The 24219-nt window shown below is 43.6% G+C and overlaps 2 protein-coding genes across 3 annotated transcripts in view; one reads left to right on the top strand and one right to left on the bottom strand.

The window, feature by feature from the left end:
- Positions 1–7092, top strand: part of LRRC56 (leucine rich repeat containing 56) — a 94300-nt gene extending 87208 nt beyond the window's left edge. For both annotated transcript variants that reach the window (XM_073554418.1, XM_073554417.1), the window contains exons 10-14: positions 2–66; positions 305–435; positions 2726–2910; positions 4438–4774; positions 5950–7092. In XM_073554418.1, coding sequence (XP_073410519.1) covers positions 2–66; positions 305–435; positions 2726–2910; positions 4438–4774; positions 5950–6121 — 890 coding nt within the window. In that variant the 3' untranslated portion in view covers positions 6122–7092. The remainder of the gene's footprint in view (position 1; positions 67–304; positions 436–2725; positions 2911–4437; positions 4775–5949) is intronic.
- A 7306-nt stretch (positions 7093–14398) lies between these two features.
- Positions 14399–24219, bottom strand: part of LMNTD2 (lamin tail domain containing 2) — a 109235-nt gene continuing 99414 nt past the window's right edge. The window contains exons 6-8 of the mRNA XM_073554416.1: positions 18194–18288; positions 15064–15110; positions 14399–14956 (exon numbers count right to left, since the gene is read on the bottom strand). Coding sequence (XP_073410517.1) covers positions 14837–14956; positions 15064–15110; positions 18194–18288 — 262 coding nt within the window. The 3' untranslated portion in view covers positions 14399–14836. The remainder of the gene's footprint in view (positions 14957–15063; positions 15111–18193; positions 18289–24219) is intronic.

Raw genomic sequence — 24219 nt, 5'->3', positions numbered from 1 at the left:
GGGGTTAGCAAAGTCATCTGTGGAAACCCCGTCAAAGCTCTTCGTGCACGAAAAGAAAAGATAGAGGTAAGTGTCCGCACATAAAATTTTATACTGAAACATTGAAAATATTTGTAGTCTCAGCTATATTAGGACAGAGCACTAAGACACCAAGAGAGGAAAAACATCAAGAGGCATCGATAACCATTAAATCATATTCCATTTGGACAGCACTGATTTTATATAAAGGTCTACTTTTTTCAGGGTATTCCTGGAATATAAAGTGTTACTGTTGCTAAATATTTTTGACAATATTTATTTTCAGGCAACTCAAAGCTCAGGTGTGCCACCAAACGGATTCAAGCCTGAGGCCTCATATGATTCTGTTACTGTCTCTCAGAAGGATCGCGATGATGTGTTTGCAGAACTAAAAGCCTGGAGAGAAAGCCATCATGAGTAAGAGAAGATAACAAGGATGATTGATGAGAATGTCAGACATAGGCCAAATTCAGACATCGATGTACTGTATGCATGTCTGTATGGTCCAAGCAGGGGGTCTCTTGACATGAACTTGACATCCTCATAGCCATATTTGAGACTGTCAAGTTCGGGTCAGGAGACTCGTGGCCAGTCCCTGCACTGTGGTCTATACTTAGATCACCACACAAAGACATCTTGATTCAGCCATAATTGGAATGTCAGTATGATCAACCCTCCTAAGCCTATATGGGCATGTAGGTCATAGAAAGCTAAATAAAATAATACCTTGATAGCTGTGATCCGATGTCACATTCCAGAGAAATCTGCTTTTTCCTATATGTGAATGAGCTGCTAAGATCTATGGCCCGGACATGGATCTCCATGAGAATCTGCCTCCAGAGCTTATTTTCAATGAAAGGGGGCGTTACCATTGTGAGACATGTAGATCAAGAGAGCAGACTATCAGTCATTACATGTCTCACATTGGTCACACTGGTAACGTCGCCTTTCATTTAATATAAGCTCTGGAGGCAGATTCTCAGGAAGATCTACCCATAGATCTTAACAGCTCATTTACTGTACATATTAAGAAAAATATAAATTTTAATGGATTATCAGATCGTAGATATCAAGGTATCATTTTATCCAGCTTCCTATGAACTACGTACCTGTAAAGACGGTTTAGGATGGTTGATCCTACTGACAGATGCCCTTTAAAGGGAACCTGTCGTGCCCTTTTTAGCATGTAAACTGTCCCCAGTGCGTTGTTAGTGATGCAATGTGCATCGCTAACACATTTTTTCATTAGAAACGGCGCTGTAATCATGTGCAAAAAGCATTTTATATACGGTAGTTAAATTGTACCTGCTCATTTTGTCATAGGGGTGTGTGCTTCATTTCATTCAGCCACGGATGTCGCCACCCACACAATTTGAATGATGTTCCTGGGGTTACGCTGACGTCACTCAAATCTGCTTTGAAAATCTCGTGCTTGTGCAATATGTATCGTGGAACTGTACTTGCGCATGCGCCGTAACGAGCGGCACCCCACACATGCGCACTGAAGCTGTGTGTAGTACCCACCTCCACTGACTGGTGTGTGGACGGAGCCACTCATCACGGCGTATGTGCGGCTCTCCAATCAACAATAATAGGAGAAAGTAAAAAATAAGAGAAAATTGTTCTTGTTTTGGCTGCATATACTAAAGACTTTATACACTGCTATCTTGAGGATACGGTAATAATAAAATACACAAGCACTCCAAATGGGTAGTATGATCGAGTATTTTACTACAACTGCAGTACATATGTGGGGAAGGTGACTTGACGGACAGACGTGACTGGTAGTAGGAGGGGATGGTTTGTGCACTAGAGATGGAGATTGACAGGATAGAAGGGTGACAGCTGGGAAAGGTGGATAGGAGAGTGCAGTACCTAGAAATGACCACAAGATGGCAGGGAGGAGTAGCTTGGGACTCAACATCAGCTTATGGCTTGAGAAATGCTTAGTCATGGGGGGCGGGGAGATAGGAACCCAGGAGGGGAATTCCCGGTGAGAGAGGGGATAAATAGAGCAGGGTGGGGTTCCAGGCAGGCTAGTCCAGGGAGGAGCTCGGTAGAAGAAGGTGAAGAGAGAAGAGCTCGACCAGGGGACAGACAGCAAAGAGACAGTCAGGGGGGTGGCCCTGACCCGACGGACTGCAGGACAGGCGAGGCCCCGGGGTACCGATAGGACGACGATCTCGGGCAGGTGAAGCGCCGGCGGTAGATTGGTCTAGGACAGCCCCAGCAAAAGATCCGCGAGGGACGTTACTTCGACTGGAGCAAAGGTGCAGGTACCCGGGCCTGGAGACGGAGAACTGTAAGAAGCTGCGGTGCGTGGTTGTGGTCGTCAGGAGGACGACGAATAAATCCAGAACTGTTACTATTGAAATCTGTCTCCGCCTCGTCCTTGCATCGCCTGGTGTCTGTGTTATCCGGACAGGGTAAGCAGTGGACCACCCCCCAATCCCGGCCCCTACCACACATACAATCAGCTTGGACCCAGATTGCAATATAATATTGTGGCACAATTTTCTCTGTAGTTGAGAAGTAACGGTGCCTTGAGAGAAGAGTTATGAGTTTCATGTTTTGGGATTTTTTTAGGCCAATTAATACTTTTTGCAAGATACATTTGAACACAAAAAAAATACAAACGGTACATTGAATTTATCCTTGATGGCTTTGTGGGGAAAGACTCAAACTGGCTTTTAATTAATGTCACTAGGGTGCTGCAAAGGATAAAGGATGATCAAGCCCCACAGGTCCTCACTATAATGCACAGTGATGAAGAGGACAGAGAGAGCTTATGTTCCAGCAGTGAGGATGAAGATCTGGAGGACACGTGGGACTCGGCATGCCTTGTTAGAGTATCTCCCGAGACTGCTACTCATTCTCCTAGATCAACCTCAGGTAAGAGCTTCTTCAGTGTAGTTTAGAAATAATAGGATAAATTCAGCATATTACATACAATTTCTTTCATAAGCCAAATAGTTAAAGCCAGGGACTTGACCAAACCTTGCCTTATGAGATCAGGAAAGGTTCCCCCCCCCCCTGTAAAAAAAAAAAGGCTTTGTAATGTCAGATGACATCATGCCCGGGGGTTAATGATGGAGAGACGTCTATAAGACGCCTCCATTACTAACCCCATAGTCAAATGTAATAAACACACAGATTAAAGTCCCTTAATTGAAATGAACACTCCCCTCTTTTAACCATTTATTCACCAACAAATAAAAAAGCAAAGTTATGCTCACCTTTCCGCTGATAATTCATTAAAGCCCATGTCCCATAACGATCCAGATGGTTTGGTGAGCAGTAACATCATTGATGCGAACGCTTACCATACCAGCCGAAACGTGTGTCCATATTTGTGGTCCTTAAAAACGGACATAAAAAACAAACATGTTTTACTTTCTTAAATTTTAAGGTTAATTAACTTTTTGGAATGACTGACAGCATGGCAGTTGTTCCATAGAAAACTGAATCATCAAAATACAAATTGGCTGAAAATTCAGCATGCAGTGCATGTGATATACTGTATATACATATATGTAGTATATATTGTTATCCCCTTGCTGTTAGTGTAATAGGAAGAATGATGGTTATAGCCATAGAAAGGGAATTGGATCCAGTAAAGGAACAGAGCATTAATGTTATATCAATGGTGCTATTCTGGGGCCAAACACCATAACACTGGGGTTCTTAGACATGGAGGGAGTGAAGGAGTTCTTCATCTGAAGTTCAGGAGGAGGACCATATGAAGGGTCGATGCTCAGAGGTTTAGATGCAAGAAGAATAGAAGCCCATTTATTTTATTGGGAAGTGAAGGGAAATGACCATTTGGTTGGGAAACCACAGTGGTGCTATAAGACATCATGACCTGAGTTAGGATTAGTCTTTAAGAGTATGAATTATCCTTCAAGAATTGGTCCCTAGGTGAAAGTTCCACCAGGAATTTGCCAGTGACCATGCATGATGCAAGGGGGACCTACTGTGAGTGTACAGAGTGAGTAATCCCAACCACAGTCATTGCAGGAGACCTGGTATTATGTAGCAAGACTGGAATATAGCCACCAGTGACCTGCTCAGAAGAATGTGGGGCCATTGCTGAGTCGATGTGGGCTGTTGATGCGCCAGACCAAAGTATCGGTGAACAATATTTCTGCCCTGCTGCCTGTGGAGTGTCCTGTTTAACTACATATAGCCTACTCAGTTCACTGTGGTTAAAGAGGGAAAGTATCAAGCTAAGAAGTCAATCGGGCGACAGATTCAGGTTTGGCTGGTAATCCTCCTCCGTACCAAGTGATGGTTCAACTGTTGCACTGTATATTGTGTGTTACAGGTGCATTGCTGCTGCATAATGAGGTGGCATTTATAGTGTTTAATAAAATAATTGCATTATTTATAGTATTCATTAATATTATTTCTCTGTAATAGCCATCTCACTGAACAGTGCAGAGATTACATCACTTGATTCCCCACGTCAGCCATCTCCTCCTATGACTCCATGCCCACCAGGTTCAAACGGTGGAAACTCCAGAGTCAACAAGGGTGCAGACATTCGAGCAAGACGTTTATATAGGGTCTTCAATCCAAGCAAGACCACAGCAATGCCAACTAATACATACATGGGGGATGAGGCCTTTTTGCCAACCAATTTTGATGACAATGTTATTAGGACTCAGTCAGCTAGCCATCCATCTAGAGCACAAGTCGGAGAACTGAATAGAAGGCCTGTTTCTGGGCCTGGAATGCTACAACACAGTAGCTCCAGGTGAGTGTTTTGAGACATGTACTGTGTATGACTATTATGACAGCTCATTTCTACAGTGTATTGAAGGGGTTCACCCTTTCAATACAAGGTAGATGAAAAATTTATGACCACTGATCCTAAAAATATCTTAAGTCCCCTGTGATGATAGGACTGTAGGTCACATGCATGAACACTGCTCAATTTACTACTCTGGGACTGATGGAGATGGACATAATGTAAACCCAACAGAAGTAGATAAAGAGGTAGTTAAATGTGTGCTCCATTAACACAGGGATCTTGGGAAACCCCATTCATGGAAAATGCTGGGATCCCAACAATTAAAGTTTATCTCCATCCTTAGCTCAATTTTTCACCTTGGATAAATCCCCGTGAAAATAAAGATCTGAAAATTTTACGCAAATTTGCACATTAGAGTAACTAGGCAAGTGGATGAGATTTTCACTTTTAAAATGAGATTGTCGTCAGGTTTTTGCTATGTAATCTGACGTAGTGGCAGATATCCTGATTCCAATGATATGTTAATTAGTTTACTGGGTGCCGCAGTTTGTGACATATTCGCAGTTTTCTCTGCTGCAGAGCACTGAATGTTGAACCTGTTAACCCCACCCACACCACTGATTGGTTAGTTTTCTGTGTACATTGACAAAAGGCTGCTAATCAATGATGGGGGCGTGTTTGGCCCAGGAGACACCTAGTCCGGTAGTGATAATCTCTTACTGATAAAACCCTGGTTTTATAGAAACAACAACGCACAGCCAAGTATGTGCCACATGCTACTCTCAGATTACATGGAGAAAAAACTGCTGACAGATTCCTTATAATTTAAGAGATGAAATCCTTAGCTAATAAAAATGCAACACATGTGGATTTCGCTGCAGATTTGGGTTAGATTCGAAGCTAAATCTGCAGCTGAAAATTTCCATGTTGACCTATCTCTATCCAATGCAGGTTCTAGAAGGCCAATAGGAGAAAATATTAATCATTTTAAGGAAACAAGTTCTTCCGTTATCACCTGCTTTTTATATTTTTTAGAATAAGGCTGGGGGGAAGCTTTAGCTTTTGTTACTGAGGTGCATATATAAACATACAGTGCCAGGGATACATTATGTGACCCACCCGGGACTATTGCTCTAGTGAGGAATGTTTATCATTGTCCTTTCCTTCTTCCTGTCTAGACCAACAGTAGCCAGAATTATTTCCTCCCATCAGCCTGTCATCCGCTCCATTAAAACCCCAGAAAGACCCTCACCACCACACACTATCCGTCCTGTTACAGCCATGGGCGTCCTGCAAAGGCTGCCCAATCGACCAACCCTTGTACCAGCGAACAAAACTTCAAGTGGATAGCTAAAAGAATCATATTCTACAAAGGCCACCAAAGAAGATCCCACCCCTGTACCGGCAAGTATCCTGCTGCAATGGACTGCTGCATACTAGTTGAGTGAAACCCTTCACGGCCAACATGGAGAAGGAGAAGTTGTCCAAGTTTCTAAATTATTGATTTAAGTGTAAGTTTTGTAAGGGAAATATTTATTTAATATTTCAGGTAGTTACTATGGTTCGCCAATATACTGTTCCCTCCCAGGAAGCTGCTAAGAGATGGGAAATTGTTTGGTAATGTCCTTATAACTGGGGTCTCTTTGACTCGAACCAAAAAGATGGATGGGCACTACCAAATGTATAAAATGTAGCTGGGTGCTGCTAACTAACTTATCATAAGTGCAAAGATACACACTAAAAAATGAAACGTACAACACAAAATACAAACAGTATATAATTACTCCTGACAAAGCTGCCCTGGAGCGAAACACATGGGGATCCTTTCTTGTCTGGTATATGGACAGACTGCCTGACTGTTTATGATTTTTTTTTTTCTTTTTTGGATCTCACTGATGTTGCATTTTTTTTTTGTCTGTATGTCTGTGTATGTTTTTATGCTTTTTTATATATATATATATACACGTTAGTCTCTCAGGGCAATAGTTGTATATCTTCACCATACTATCCTATTAGAATGGGTTATGTACCTATACATTTTGGGATTTATTTATGTAAATGCTTGACTATTTTTTCACGATTTTACAATTTTTGTAAGCAGCATTTACTGTTTTATACGGTCACTTATCACACTCAGTAATCATATTGTTTGCTCATATGTTGCTTGCATTCTAAGGTTTTATTCCGCACTGACCTATATATTCTACACTTTTGTGAAGCAAGCAGATCACAATTATTTTGTGACAACCATAGAATTTGTAACCAGAAAAAGTCACTAATTCATGGAGATTAGAAAAAGACTTTGTGTACATACAAATCCCCTTAAAAAACAATTTATTAATGATCATAAAAAACACCTTCCCAGTGAAATTTGAAAAATATCAAAAATGAAGAAAGACCTGGTCTAAGGTGCTGCATAGCCCTACATTAAGGCCTAACTGATACCTTCCTAGCCGTGGAGGTTGGCACCCTAATAGTACGATATTGGCGCCCCCACTCAACGAGGACTATCCCTAGCTTCCCTAGTGATCCCTAATATCACAGAGGGGAAAACAATTTTCAAATAGAACAGTGGTGAAATAATCAGAATGCCCTAGGACTCATGCAGACCAGACAAATAAATTTAAGGAATACAGCGATAAAAACATTTCAACCATATCATGATCTCATGTGACCTACAAAAATAGAATGACCTCAATAAGGCCAGATCAGCAGCTATTCTCACTTGGAGAGATAAACATCCTCAAATACAATTACCAGATAATAAAAGGTCACTTATCATATCTTATGGGGGAACCCATATCTGGTATCTATTTTTGTAGGTCACATGATATCATGATATGGTTGAAATGTTTTTATCGCTGTATTCCTTAAATTTATTTGTCTGGTCTGCATGAGTCCTAGGGCATTCTGATTATTTCACCACTGTTCTATTTGAAAATTGTTTTCCCCTCTGTGATATTAGGGATCACTAGGGAAGCGAGGGATAGTCCTCGTTGAGTGGGGGCGCCAATATCGTACTATTAGGGTGCCAACCTCCACGGCTAGGAAGGTATCAGTTAGGCCTTAATGTAGGGCTATGCAGCACCTTAGACTAGGTCTTTCTTCATTTTTGATATTTTTCAAATTTCACTGGGAAGGTGTTTTTTATGATCATTAATAAATTGTTTTTTAAGGGGATTTGTATGTACACACAACCATAGAATTTATACAATTTTAAATTTTTCTATCTCAACCCTCCCAGACCTTTTTTGCATAATTAATAAAGCTTTCTATATTTTTGCCATTTTAGGTCTGCACCACATTTTCAATGTGTATCTTTGTACTTATGATGAGGAAGAAAATCTTTGTTCACTTTATTCAATGGCGTAAAATGTAAAAAAAAATGATTCCTTGACCCGACAGAGTCACAGGGTTGGTTGTTAAAAAAAGATTCACTGGTACATGTATTTTTTTCCCACCATGTTTCAGGCATGCATGGTGGCAGACAACTATGAGAAGCCCTCGAGTGGCAAAAAAAAGGGCAAACCTGTCGTAACTAAACTTCTTGTACAACTGGTGAGATGTGAGAGGAGTGAATATTGGGACGAACTGCTTTAGAAAACTATTATCAAATTCTCTATTTAGTGAATTGTGACTTGAAGGGTTTGTCCAAGACCAAAATATCGATGACCTCGGGATCGGTTATGATGAATATGAGATTGATGGGGGTCCTACACTTGGCACGCCCACCAATAAGCTGCTATCTGCTTTAGCAGCGGCCAAGTGTAAGAAATGTATGGAGCACAACACCACAGCTTTATACATTGCATTCATCTGGCAGCTGCCAGAGTAGATATCAGCTAATTAGTGGGGGTTCCAGGTGTAGGACCCCCTTTAATCTCATATTCATGACTGGTTCTTTGGATTGGTCATCAATATGTTAGACCATAGGGAGAGTTTCTTCCATTGCTGAGTGACTATAGTGAGTGTCTCTCTCTGAAGGACCCAACAAACCTGTTTGTTCCATGAACAGTATATTGATTTATATGGGCATTGTGTACTTGTAGTGCCTAATTCTCCCATGGGTGGCGCTAAAGGTGAGTTTAAAACTTCAGAGCCTCATTAGACAGTGGCCAGGATTATTTGAATGACAACTATTTTTGTGTTTTCAAAAGGGGAGCATGGAAGACCCTGCTGCCAGTCAGCTCTAGTGCTGGGTTATCTCCTGGAAGGCAGAAGGGCCAGACATTAAAACACACATTACCCTGATCTTCTCAAACATGATCTATCTGGGAGAATCAGGAGGCTCCCACACACATTAGACCATAGGATAATCCTGCCGATATCGGCGGGTAATTGACGACGTTAGTCTAATGTGTATGGGGGTCTATAAACAGCTGGAGTCCCAATGTTGGGAAAGTCAGTAGTAGAGGGAGTCTTTTTAAAGGGAACCTGCCAGGTGACCCATGCCCTCCATCCCAGCAGCATTCACCTATGTATGAGTAAATTCCTGTATTACCAGCCCTGTATAACTTTATTGAATGAAAACAAGTTATAAACAAAGCATTTATGATGTCCAGTTTTCTATGCTAATGAGGGCTTTGACTAGTCGATGGGGCATTAGCTGCCCCAGACTAATCAGCTCTCTTTCCGTGTCATCACGCTCCTATGGGTGTGATAAGATAGTTTGCACAAGCGGCGTCATTGTCGCTCATGCAAATTTCGTGCATGCGCTCGCTCATTCCTGCAGCATCTCTGTGTCTCTGAAGCCAGGTGTATGCCATTTCTAAACTTCTGGACATGTGCAGTGCACACCACTGAAGCCGGGAAGCATACATCTGACTTCAGAGACTCATTGACGTTACTGGAATTAGCGGCGCGCATGCGCTAGATTTGCATGAGCAGCGATGACGCCGCTCGTGCAAAGTATGTTATCACATCCACAGGGGTGTCGCAACATAGAAAGAGGGCTGACTAGTCAGGGGCAACTAACGCCCCATCAACTAGTCAAATTAGCCTCATTAGCATAGAAAATGGGGACATTATTACTTTTTTATACCTTGTTTTCACTCAACAACGTTATACAGGGCTGGTTAGGCAGAGAATTGCATCATACATAGGTGAATGATGCTGGGTTGGAGGGCATGGGGGACGGGACCTGACAGGTTCCCTTTAACAAAATGCATTTTATAGAATGTATGACCCTTTTAATAGCGATATACAGTCACTAAGTGACAGTGTACATATTTTCACACATGTATTATCTAATGGATGTTGTTATAGCCATGTATGCCTACTAGTGATGAACGCAACTACGGTACTCGTTACTCGAGTTTGCCCAGGGTGCTCCGGTATGCTTTGAGTATCGCAGGTGCTCGAGTGACATGTTCGAGTCCCCGCGTCCACATGTTACACAACCACAAAACATGCAGGGATGGCCCGTTTTTATCATGCAATCCCCTATTTTGAGGCTTTTTAACCACCATGAAACATGGGGACTCAAACATATCACTAGAGAACCCGCGATACTCCGTGCATACCAGAGCACCCTGGGCAAACTCGAGTAACGAGCCCTTGCACGCATCACGAATGCCTAGGCTTGAATAACACTGAAAATTTTTAAAGCAGCCACTATGAATGTTTTATTGCTCACTTTAAATGTCATATTGGCTGAAGATGTGTTTTTTTTCGTTATGAACAGTATCCAACAAAAAAGCAGCTCAAAATTGTAACATAACATGTAGCGCTAATGGGATGCAAATCCTGCCTCCATTGCGCTGACTAATACATTTTGTCTCAGCCAAAGCAAACGGTGTTCTTTTAGTAAAGCCATAAATCAATTTTTAATATATTTAAGTTTTATGTTAATCATTTAGTCTTTGCAGGTTTTTACTATATCACATTTTTTACTGTAATTTTCTAACACAAAATGTCAGATAATCTAATTCTCCGTGAATGAAGTGAAGTCCTAATGGAATGGCGAGGCAGAAACCCAGAGATGTCGCTGCACTAACGTCTGATTGACCTCTAGTAATGGGTTAAAGTCATGGTGTTTGCGTCTGCACAATTCTCTAGCTTATGTTGTTTTGTTGGTTGAGTTTGTTTTAATTTATGAATTTAATTTATGATCTTACACCAAAAATGTAAAAAAAATAGCACATTTATTGTGCAAGTAAATGCAATCTTTGCTATCAGCCCTTTACACTATGGAGAGGCTGATTACTGTGTTTTTCATTGAGATTCGATACAGGAATTTATATTTGTGCTTGCTAAGATTTACACAAATGTAGCCAGTTTGTGCCTTATGTCCCATAATAAAACCCTAAAGTGGTTCTCTAGCTGGGAAGAAAATCTACAGATGTTTTCAGCCCCATACTTTGCTTATATGCTGCCACTGCTGGAGGACTTTTCAGCTGATTGATGGTGGTGCCAGGTGTCGGACCACCACGTTCTCATACTGGTGATGACCTATTCACAGACATGTGATCAAATGTTAAAGGATTGTCCAGGCTTTTGGGGTTCAAGTCTGCAGTTACTCTATGTGACTGCAGACTTGTGAACCCTCTCAGTATGTAATGTGCGTGCTGTTTAGATTCTACGCTGCCGGTGTCGGGTACGACGGGCACGTGAAAGTACCGTAAGTATGCGATTTGCATACATGCAGTCACATGCCGACTAGACGTGCACAGCCTTGGTCAGTACAAGTGAATTGAACGAAGCTGGGCACGTCTAGTCGTAATGTGGCTGTAAGTATGCAAATTGCATTCCTGGGCTACATGACCATCCACTCCCTGGGGTCGTAAAATCCTGGCAGCAAACACTCTGTGTGCTGTGAGGATTCACAAATCTACAGGCACATGGGGGGGACTGTAGACTTGAGCCCCAAACCTGGACAACACCTTTAAAGAACTGCAAAATAAAAAGTTCACAGGTGCTTCAGAGCAGTAATAACAATCTTGGTCATTCATTTACATTTCTGCTCACATCTGGCTTAATGGTCAAGTGGGTGGTTCTATTGGTAATTGACAGCCTTCCCTGTATAACTGTGCATATAGAATCCATCGATGAGATAGACTGCCGATCGGACACCTATGCCTGAAATGAACTGGAATTAAAATAAAAAAAAATACAAATTATACTGAATCTATATCTATAAAATTGCCTATCATCTTGCTTTGCTCCTCATGCGCTATGACATGCTGCCCACAGATGGGACTGTGTGCCCAATGTTACAGGTTCCCTTTAATCAGTGGAATTAATGCTGGTTTATCCAACTAAGCTCTACCTCCACTGTGTAGGCCAATTACATCATTCTGTAAGCAGTATGGATATTTGGACAATTTACTAAGACAATCCTATTTTTCTATTCTTATTTTTGTAAGTTGAAATAAAATTAAAGTTTACGCCTTCCAGCCTTAAGTGAATTATTTTATTGGCACATTGGGGTATATGGTATCACTATAAGTTTTTTTTTGTTGTCATAAGTAAGATGTGTGGCTAGGGGTTCAATGCAATGTGGGGTGAAACACATCTGAGTGGGCCTCCAAATCAGGTAGCACGTTTCCAATGACTCACAGGTAATGTCCTTTCTCTTTTCCATCTGGCCCAGACCATCATGATGACTCCTTTCAGTCACAACTTATCTGTAGAGTTTGCAATACACTTTTCACTTCCCATATTTCCAGTATGATCCCCACATTTTACCAACCATCACAAACTCCCCATCCTGCTATCCCAAATTCTGTGCCTGTTGCCACCCTTGCTGTGTTATGTGGTACAAGACTGGAGAGGTGCGAGAGTGTTAGCAGAGAGGCCTCAGAAAAGGATGTTGCAGTAGTCGAGGCGGGAGATGATGAGGGCATGCACAAGCATTTTAGTAGATTGAGGGTTGAGGAAAGGACGGATTCTGGAAATATTTTTGAGCTGGAGGCGACAGGAGGTGGAAAGAGCTTGGATGTGCCTTTTAAGACTGGGATCTAGGAGGTAATGTTTCTCCCTGTCACTCTCCACAAGGAGAAACGTTACCCTTTAGATCATTATGAAGCAATAACACATTGAGTGCCCACTTCTGAAGTAAGAAATAATGCCATGAGTGTATCCTTACAAAGTAATTATGCTTTATAAGTAATAGTGCCCATTTAAAGCCCTGCTAAACATAATGCATCTTAAAAATGAATGTCCAGATTTTGACATTAATATTGTCCTGACTGCCACCCAAAAAGTAAAAAATGTCCCCTTAACACATTATAATGATCCCTGAGTACACCCATAACATGTAATAAAGCTCCTCATTGTCCTCATAAAATGATTTGCTAAAAAAAACAGCTTCAACTCTGTTATGTTGGTGGGTGTAGTTCCATTAGCTGCTCGCTTCAGGCTCTTTCACTACATTTCCATAGGATTAAGATCAGGACTTTGACTTGGCCATTCCAAACTTTTAACTCTATTCTTCTTTAACCATTCATTTGCAGAACGACATATGTGCTTTGGGTCGTTGTCTTGCTGTATGACCAACATTCTCTTGAGATTCAGATATCTGACAGATGTACAGACATTTCCTTTTAGGATTTGATGGCACAATTCAGAATTCATTGTTCCATCAATGATGGCAAGCAATCTTAGCCAAGAGGCAGCAAAACAAGACTAAACATTGTAATCCTGCCATGCACACTTTTGTTGTTCAGTGTCCTTTTGATGGGGAACTCATTTGAGAGGCCTTTAGTTGCTTAGAGGTTATCTTGAGTTCCTTTGTGACTTTGCGGACTATAATAGGTCTTTCTCTTGGAGTGATCTTTCTAGGTTAACTACTTATGGGCAGAATAATAATGGTCTTAAATTTCCTCCATTTATAAACAATCTGTCTGACTGTGGATAGGTAAAGTACAAACTCATTACATATAAGTAAACTTTTCAAGTCTGATGACTACCAACAACTCTTCTGCTAAGGTCCTCAGAAATCTCCCTTGTTCGTGCTGTGATACACAATCACAAATGTGTTGTCAAAATCAGACTTTGATAGATCCCTGTTCTGTAAATAAACCAGTTCCCCACTCACATCAGATTGTCATCCTTTTGAATGAAAACACTTAAGGCCCCGTCTCACATAGCGAGATAGTTAGTGAGATCGCTGAAACGTCACAGATTTTGTGACGCAACAGCAATCTCGCTACATGTGGCACATAGCGGCGACCGGGCCCCCGCTGCTATCTCGCTGATCGTGCTCGAATGTCCTGGGCCATTTTTTGATCGCTGGTGTCCCGCTGGCCAGCATGCATTTTTGTGTTTGACGCCGACGAGCGACCTCGTTGGCGACTCAGAACTCAGGGATGCAGGCGGGAGTCGTCAGAATAGCTGCAGTGTGACAAGGTCCCAACGACCGCCGAGGTCGTTATACGGATCGCTGGATCGTTGCTGCGTCGTTGATTAGATTTGTCTGTTTGACAGCTTGCTAGCGACCATGTAGCGACACACGAGCGATCCTTACCAGGTCGTATCATTGTCGGGATCGCTGGTGCATCGCGTAGTGTAACGGTACCCTTAGCTTAAGTTTTCACATAGTTTAGCCACGTACAGACATGAGATATTAGATCATTTTAAGAATTAAAGAAGAGAAAAAGCCCAATATTTTTAAATTATTGATTTGATTCATTTGATTTGGCTCTCTTTATTAATTTTTACGACTTATTTGACAACCCATTGTAGTTTTAGGTCAAATTTATGCTGAAATAAGGAAACTGAAAACTCCAAAAGTGTCACGAACTTACAAGCACCACTGTAGGTGAAAACATCTGGATAATGAAAATGACAAAACATTTTTGAGAAAAGCTAAAAAAAAAATCACAGGGACTGAAAATCTAGTGTAAAACTAGTATAAAAACCATGACAAATTTGCTGAAGAAATAAAAATGCTTAAAAAACAAACTTTAGGCAAAACAAAGGAGAAAAAAAGAATGGTGAACCAAGTATTAGGTACGGTATATTAAAAAGTTGTAAACATTTTTATTTTACAATATTAATGATTCCATTATCTAAAAGCAAAGTACAGGTCAATTTTCCAACAAAGCCTGTAAGAGTAAGTGGTCACTAGATTTTCAGGAGATCAAATGTAAAGGGTATGTGACTGAGGAAGTCAAATCCATGCTTGGATCGGGCAGTGTTCTGGACCAGAAGTCTGATGAGGGAGCTATTTCTATTGAACCGTTCCTGTTAATAAAAAAAAGTGATTAAACGTGTGTTGGTCCAAGTGGATTAGAGGTTATACATGCCTAAATTTTAAATTCAGCAATTTGTATTGTACTATTACTACTTACTGGCTGCCAGGTGACCGACACTGGATGAGGGTTCCTGGGTGCCAGTCCTGTAAAATAGGCATAGGAGCATTTAACCTAAGAATGACGCCACAAATATAGTCTTTCCAAGAAAAGATATATACACAGTAGCGTAGCTACCAGGGGAGGCGCAGAGGGTGCAGTCACCCCAAGCTTGGAGAAACGCACCCGGAGCTATCCTTAACTGTTCCGGACTCTGCCCTGGAGAGATTCCTGGTTGATACCTGCAGCTCAAGCCTAACCTCACCATCAGAGGCTCTAGGGTAAGCCTGGCCTGTGGCGCAGTGGGTCCACAATCCACCAACTTGACACAACTCACTTTGGATAAGTCTCTATGAGCTTTCTACATCTGGCCACCGGGATTTCAGCTAATTTCTCAAGGCAAAACTGCCTTCGCTCCTCCAAGTTAGATGGTTTCCTCAGGTGAACAGCAATCTTTACTTCTGACCACAGATTCTCAATTGGATTAAGGTCTAGACTTTGACCAGGTCACTCCAAAACATTTACACAATTATTAACAATTATTAGGGGCTTCATTGCAAAAGGGGTGAATACATATGCACATGCCAATTTTTAGTTATTTGATTCCATAAATGTAATTTATGCCTATATTTTTCTCTCTTCACTACACCAACTTAATCCAATTTAGTGCTGATGCTTCACACACACATCGGATTACAAAAATATTTAAACACAGGTTGTAATGTTACACTATAGGTTAAAAGCCAAGGGGGAGAATGCTTTCGCAAGCCACTGTATATGGTCACCGTATGGTGGTAATATCATTTTTGGTCCTGACATAGTGATTTACTTTCCGTCACAGGACGGTTATTTGCTGAGGTTCCCCTATACCTATTACTAGGGAGCGCCACCATAGCTACACCTCTGTATATACATCAAGGTTTCATGCCATGGTGGGAATGAGGACTGTGCAGTGATACCCAGCAAGCCAAGAGTGGGAGTTATAGTATGGGCGTACAGATTTGGAAGTTCTACAAAGCCACAGTATGGCTGCTAGATTGGTTAATCTTGTGGTGGCATGTGGGAATGTGTTGTCAGAAAATGACCTATTGATCAGGTTTTTGGATTATATGTGTTTATTTATTTGATCAATGTTTTTTTCATATCACGATCTATGTATTAAAAAATAAATATAAAATAATCTTGCAAAAGTCACACTGGACACCGGGGCTTTTTTAGACCCATGCTTCTTGTCCTTTCAGGAAGAATGAACAGTAGTTTCCTTATCATCAGAGGCCGGATTACAATGACAGGTAACGCCTCTATACACAGCTGATAACACAGGATCCACCAATCCCGATAGGCTATGTCACAGCTGACCCTGCTCCTCCTCCCTTAACAATGACCTGTGCACACACTCATTAGATGCCTGGATGCAAAAGACAGTTTCTGGGTCTGATCATTGTGGGTAATGTACATGTATTGTTTCCTGAAACATCAGGAAGTATACATCTAAAATACCACAGTGACTAGTTTAATACAAATTGTGACATGAAAAAAAAAACATTGCAAAAAATACATTTAACATGAAAACCTGATTAAAACAGTAAGTCATTCTCTGATGATAGCTGCATTGTACGGTAACATTTTTGAACTGTTTTATTTATATGTGTGTCTCTGGGGTATCAGACTACAAACAATAAGCACTGTGAGAAGTTTGGTAGTGTTCTTATGAATTTCAGCTGCGGCTCCTGCCTAGCAGGGAGATCTGTCATTTACAGTGGTCCAGTTGGTATAGGCCATTACTATGTTGAGCTGCCAAGGCATTCAACTACTAAAAATGGCATCATGCTTGGCAGAATACTTACATGTATATCGCCCTGTCATATCTTTGTCTGGTCATTGAGGTTTACTGTGTTTCTGTCTTGGATTACTCATACTTGTAGTGCCAGGGGTAGAAACAGGCTGATGAGGGCCATTATGCAAAACAGTACCTGGGCCCCTTTACATGTCTGCCATAGATGTGGGCCCCCTTACCTCATGGGCCCCTGTGCAGCCACACAAGTTGCACCAATGGTTACATGGGCCCCTTTACATGTCTGCCACAGATGTGGGCCCCTTTACCTCTTGGGCCTCTGTGCAGCCACATAGGTTGCACCAATGGTTACATGGGCCCCTTTACATGTCTTTCACAGACATGGGCCCCCTTACCTCTTGGGCCTCTGTGCAGCCACACAAGTTGCACCGATGGTTACATGGGCCCCTTTACATGTCTTTCACAGACATGGGCCCCCTTACCTCTTGGACCTATGTGCAGCCGCACAGGTTGCGCCAATGGTATGTCTGCCCCTATGTAGTACTACTCCTGTTCCATACTCGCAGCTTCCCTTCTCATTTCTTGGCCTGTCATATTCTAACTGCTCTCACAAAGATGACCCTTGTCTCTCTAAGACCTCACCTCACTCTGACAGAACCAACAATGTGTCAATCTATTCTTTACGCAAATTACCTTTTCAGAGAAGAAAAGAACAGAAATCCACTGCCACTTATTGGGGGTAGCAATACTAAGTCAATATTGACCATTTAAAGAGTCTTGCCACATGACTTAGCTTAAGAAGTCAAACCATAAATTCCATTTGCAGATACTTGTTTCTGGGTTTTTGCCCCTCATCAGTACAAAGCAGGAAAACGTCTTTGGCTGGATGAGATGTCTCTGACAGCGGGTGACGTTTCTCTTTGTAGAGAGATTCCTAGTTGGCATAACAAGGCTTGTAGGTCATACAATGCTCCTCTGGAAATTTAAATAATGAAATCATAGAACTGTGACCTGGGAATCCTTCCTTCAGTCTAGCCAGTACTCAATGGACTGCGGCTTACGGAGTCCAGAACCCAGTACTTGTGTGTAAAACATCTAACTAAATGTTTCTTGCTAGTCTGTAGAATGGGAGGGAGAAGAACTATGCACAGGGCTTGTAATCTGTACCCATATAAACACATTAGTTTGCATAACAGCTGTGAATGGAAAATGTTACGACATTTATAATCAAAAAGATTTGTAAAAAAAATTGATTCATGTTTTAGGGCAATACAATCTATAGCATCTAATATTTTTACAATTGAATAATTCCCACATAATAAATAAAATACATACCTGAATTTCTGAAGGCTAAGTACAGCTTTGGTCTAATGCAAGTTGAATAAGGCGACAGGTTCTGAGTCTTCCCAAAGTCAGGGGAACCACAGGTCCTATAATAAACACAATTAAGACCTGTCTAAGTGAAATTTACTTAAAGAGGTGGTCCGAAACTCATATTAATTTTAATGCTAAATGTCTATTTATTGTAAAAATAAAATCTCTTTTCTTATAAACTTTAATTAAAAAGTCCTTATCATTCCTTCTCTACTCTAACTGCTTTATTTTATTTTTACCTACTTCTGTTTTGATGACATTTTGTTTTGTTTAAGAACCCCCACCACATGCTGGGATACTTAAAGTATCATCAGGAGACAGAGGCTGTGGTCACTGACTTGGCCTCTGTCCCCACCCTGAAATGAAGTGTCATCAGTGACATCCTTTTCAGTGGCTGGGCTAGTCCCTGCTCTACTGAGCATGAGTGGGTTGCCCATTCCTATGTATGACAAGCGAACTCAACAAAGCACCACTGCACCCAGAGAGCTCCTTCCTGCAGCTTGGTCGCTGTAGAATGAACTAATACCGACAGTCAGCTGATGCATCAGGTGGCCTCTTGAAGGATTGTTGGAGTGGTCATGACCCACATCAGCTGACGCAGCAGCGATGCAATAACACCAGCAGGCCAAAGGTGAAAAACTGACATTAACCCCCGATGGCCAGAAAGGAAAAAAAATTTAAGTTAAAGAAATCAGATCTGCCACAAATCCAAAAATGGAATGTGACAGTACCCCCCCTTTCAATGAGGGGCCTCTGGACCCTCAACACCGGACCTCACCAGAAAACGGCATATGATGAGTATGCCTCGATCCACCAGAGTTCACCTCTGCAGGCACCTGACCCTCAGGTTTTCAGCGAATGCAGCACGATGTAGATGACAACAACATAGGCTCTGGAGGCGCCACAAATCTCCAAAGTGCTGACCTGTGGAATGAGTTGTGTATGGGCATTACTGGGGGTAACTCCAGCTGGTAAGTCCCCGGGCTGAGAATGGCCGACATCTAATACGGCCCGATTACCCAAGAACTCCAGATCCCAGTACCACACTTCCACCTGATGTTTTTTGTGGACACCCATATGTATTCATTCACACATAGGTCTGGACCTGAACGTTTATTGCCACGCACACGTTTGCCGCAAGATGCTGAACTCTTCGAGAAACCAACAACAGAGGCGTCTCCTGTATCGCCACACTCACACCCCCACAATGCTCAGAAGGAACCACCACCCTCCCCTGACCCCTCCTCCTAAGAGGACTTCGATACTCAGGGTTAGCTTGTGGTGAGGGTTGAGACTTGCCCCAACTCTCTGGCAGCACCTCTACTGCCTCCACCAGAGAAGAAGGGGACGGTTGTAGAAAGACGGCAGAGAAAGTAGCCCTCGGGCAGCAGCCCTCACAGGCTAATCCCAGCTGACTACTTCTCGGGACCAGCAATCTATGACCAGGTTATGTCTTTTCAGCCTAGGGATGCCTAAAATGATGGGTGTTGGCATTCCACCCAAGACGTAGCACGACAGGGACTCTTTATGATGATTCCCTATACTCAGGTATATATCATCTACAACTTGGATCACCCTCCCCTGGCTGAGTGGGACAGAGTTAATGGCCTGGACACTTAGGGGTTTTGCTAGTGTCCTACACCTCAAGCCATGGGTATGGACGAAGTGAGCATCCACCAGATTGACACCTGCTCCACTGTCCATCAGCACTGGTGTTCTCTCAGTTACCCCGCCAACCACCACTTCAGCAGACAAGGTACACAGATGGGAAAAAATGGAGGAAATATACACTCTCTGGTCGCCTCCCTCCACATGACCAGGGGGACGCGGCTTCTTAGATGGTACAACGTTGGCGCGAGCTATGAAGACCCCAATAAAATGACCAGACTGCCCACAGAAAAAACATGCCCCCACACCACGGCGAACCACAGGCAGCCCCGTTTGGGAACCAACTCCTCCCACCTGTATGGGTCTGCTCAGGTGTGTCCTCCTCCCTAGCAAGAACTACAGGGGGCACATTTGGTGTATGCCTCTCTCTCAAGCATCTATCCACCCAGATGGCAAGCGACATGGCGGCCTCAAACGACCTGGGGGCAGTGTACTGCACAAGAGTATCCTGCAACCTTGGGGACAGACCCTGCATACAATGGCTTCTAAGGGCAGGGTCATTCCACTGTGTGTCAATGGCCCACCTCCTGAACTCCGAGCAGTACTTCTCAGCCGGCCGGCCCCACTGCTTGGTTTTACAGAGCCGGGATTCCACCAGGGAGACATCATCAGGATCTCCATACACCAGCGTCAGAGCTGCGAAAAACTCGTCCACTGACCGTAACGATGGAGAACCAGTTGGCAGGGAGAAGTCCCAGGATTGAGGATCACCCTTAAGAAGGGAAACAATGATTCCCACCCGTTGTTGCTTACTCCCTGATGAAGAAGGCAGAGCCTGAAGTATATCTTACAGGCCTCCTGAAAAAATAAAAACTTAACTCTCCCTTCAGAGAACCTGTCAGGGAGAGATATCTTGGGGTCTGGTTGAGCCTGCACTGGAGCCAAAGCCCAGAACCCCACCAACTGATGCAGCTGCTGCAACACCTCACCACGCATCACCTTAAGCTCATCGGTGAGGGTCTGAAGCAGTTGGGCAAGGGCCTGCATTTGGGCCAAGGCTCACGAGAAAAAATGTGACGGTCGGTGTAAATGTCACGATGTGGCCGAAGCGGTGTGACACGACCCCACGAAAGGTCGGTCAACGAACGGCACAACACACAAGGGAACACCAGGGAAACTTTAACAATGGTGGGCCCTGTTGATAGGGAGTGGGGGAAATGGACACCTCCTGCACTCACCCGAGGAAGTGCCCTGATCTTACTAGCATTCCTATATGGGTATTTTCACCCCATCGACGAGCAGGATACCTAAACCCTCACTTGCACTGCTCCTAAGTAGGGAACTGGCAGGTGAGAGCACTGGTCCCACCGCTGCTTTAATACAACAAAAGGTAAGGACAGACAGACACCAAAAGGGACAGGGTAAACAAAAAATGCAACACATAGCTCCCTCTGCTGCAAAGCAGCACCTGACAAGTGAACTCAGCAAAGCACCACTGCACTGTGTGATTATGGAGACTTCCTCCTCCCCCTCGCAGCAGTATAGACCTGCAGACTGGAGAGGGGCAGGGCTTCTCAGTTTGTCACAGAGATATTTGTGTCTGCTGAGACCGTCTCCTCTCAATGCTGAGAGTTTGTTACCGTGTGCACTGTGCCTGCCTTGCCAACTCTCTGTGATCTCCAGACTAACATATTGTTACAAATCTTGTGCTATGAGACTCTCCAGGCCAGTGCAGGTTTCCATTCATTGACAGCTGGCAGAGCTCCTGAAAATTATTGAAATGAGTGTCTCCTGTCCTCCGGGTGACATTGTCTGACAGGAAAGTTTGCCCCCTGTACTCCCCCACCCCCCCATCTTGACACAGGCACAAACCCCTCTCCATGTCACCCCCTCACGATGCTGGCACATCCCAATCCCCATATTCCACCCCCCTCCACACGATGCTGGCACATCACCCCTCTCCATGTTTATAGTATATGGAGCACTATGGGGGTGCAGTATACTATATGGAGCACTATGATGGTGCATTATAATGGGTGACTATGGATGATGCACTATAATATAAGGAGCCAATTATACTATGTGGAAGCCATTATAATACTGGGAGGGCTCTGTGGGGGAATGATAATACTTGAAGGACTATGAGGAAGCCTTTATACTTTATGGAGGGCGAATTAAAGGGACACTGTCACCAGTGTCACTTACTGGGCTGCTCAGTGTAGTTTTCATAAAATCACAGTTCAATCAGTTTGAGATTAACATTGTAGGACTAATCAAATAGTCCAGCACATTCATTTACTGCTAAATATGACGCAGGGAAAACAGTAATTATATTAAAATTACAGCATGCAGCTCGGTAAGTGACACATCACTGGAATCCGGATCTCTATCTCTACATTATGCTGCTGTCAGATGGGATTGCAAAATCCTGGTGACAGTGTCCCTTTAAGGCTGTGTGGGGGCCATAATACAGTGTGAAGAGATGTAGGGGCCATTATACTGTATGAAGGGCTGTGTGGCGATCACAATGGGAATCATACCGTAGAAGAGGAGTAGTCTTATACGGCGAGTATATTCCAATATATTCTATATTTTAACTGGAAAAGTTGTGGGTCGTCTTATACGCCAAGTCGTCTTATACGCCGGAAAATACGGTAATACTAAATACTATCTACCTACACACGCACTATAACTACTATATGCGACACAGACTGCACTGGCGATCCGACACTGGCCGCTGACCGATGAGCAATGGCCAATGAGCAGTTCAGCAGTTGGGGTAAACAAGACCTCAGTGTCAGTGCACGTCACGTCGCAGCCACTGCCTGAACTATTGTCACGTGGACCCGTCCTGTGTGACACAACCCGCAGGCCGGTAACTAAGACAACAAGACAGGGGGAAGGGGAAACAGTTACAACGGTGGGCCCTGCGATAGGGAACGGGGACGTGGACCTCCTGCACTCCCGAGTCAGTGGCCCTCAAACTCCTAACGTTCCCTATACAGGTTCCTCACCTGTCGCCGAGCCGGAACCTGTCACCCTAGCACACCCTACACCTATCCCTTGCTAGGGAGCTGGGTGGTGCAGGCACTGGCCCCACCGCTGTACTAAGACACACCAGGGAAAAATACAGAGAAACACCACTTAGCTTTGCTCTGTTGCTATTGCTCCCAGCAACAGAGTCCACCACCAGAATGCAGCTTTCCTCCAGAATAGCTGCTACTTCTCCAAGCTTTGTCAGAGCTGCAAGGAACAACTCTCTGTAATTCCTTCCTTCACCAGACTTTACATCAGAGCTCCCCTGAGCTGCTCTCTGTAGTTCCTTCCTTCACCAGTCTTGGTTGGAAATGAGCAATATCACCAACTGTGAGTGAAACCACCTGCTACACCTTTATAGGCAGGACCCAAGGAATCACACCTGCTTCATTATCATGTGCAATAGCACTAACCACCACCGGGGGCAAACTAAAACAACAGACACCACTGTGCAATAACCCCAATGGCCACCAGGGGCAAAACCAACTCCAAGCAACCAGCTCAAAGGAAAAAAAAGGTTACTTATTCAAAACCTGTCATAATCCAGCATGGATCATGACAGTACCCTCCCCTTAATGAGGGGCCTCCGGACCCTCAAGACCGTTCCTCATCAGGGAACCACCTACAGAGGGGACGCCCAGATCAAGAGTTCACCCCTGCAACTACCTGCACGTCAGGTTGATGACAAATGAGCACCTCTGGTATTGGCAATGTATGTTCTGGAGGCACCACACATCTCCGAAGCGCCGACCCGGGCAACAAGTTGTGTATGAGTATGTTTGGGGGTAACTCAAGCTGGTAAGACTCCGCAACACACTTCCACTGGATGTTTTTTGGTGGCCACCCATACATGCTCGTTCACACACAGGTCTGGACCTGAACATTTATTGCCACACATTCGTTTGTCACAATACGGTGAACTCTTTCTGGAACTGACAACAGAGGCGTCCCCCTGTGTCACCACACTCACACCCCCGCAATTCACCACGGGGTACACCACCCTCCAACCCCTTCCACCACGAGGTCTGCGCCTCCCAGGGTTGGCCAATGGCGAGGGTGGAGGCTTGCCCCTACTCTCCTGCAGCACATCTGCTGCTCTCACTGGAGAGAAAGGGGTCGGTTGAAGAGAGACGGCAGAGACAGTAGTCCCTAGGCAGCAGCCCTCACACGACTGCCCCCAGCTGACCACTTCCCTCGCCTGCCAATCTATTACCGGGTTGTGTTTTTTCAGCCAAGGGAGGCCTAAAACAATAGGTACTGGCATTCCCTCCAAGACGTAGCATGACAAGGACTCCACATGATGTCCTAAACGTAGATGGATATTTTCTATGACTTGGGTCAAG

Source organism: Dendrobates tinctorius, unplaced genomic scaffold (genome assembly GCF_039654945.1).
Source record: "Dendrobates tinctorius isolate UK_male_01 unplaced genomic scaffold, ASM3965494v1 ptg000211l, whole genome shotgun sequence".
Classification (NCBI taxonomy): domain Eukaryota; kingdom Metazoa; phylum Chordata; class Amphibia; order Anura; family Dendrobatidae; genus Dendrobates; species Dendrobates tinctorius.
Note: the sequence above shows the minus strand (reverse complement) of the source record. Positions and strands in the feature narration are given on the sequence as shown.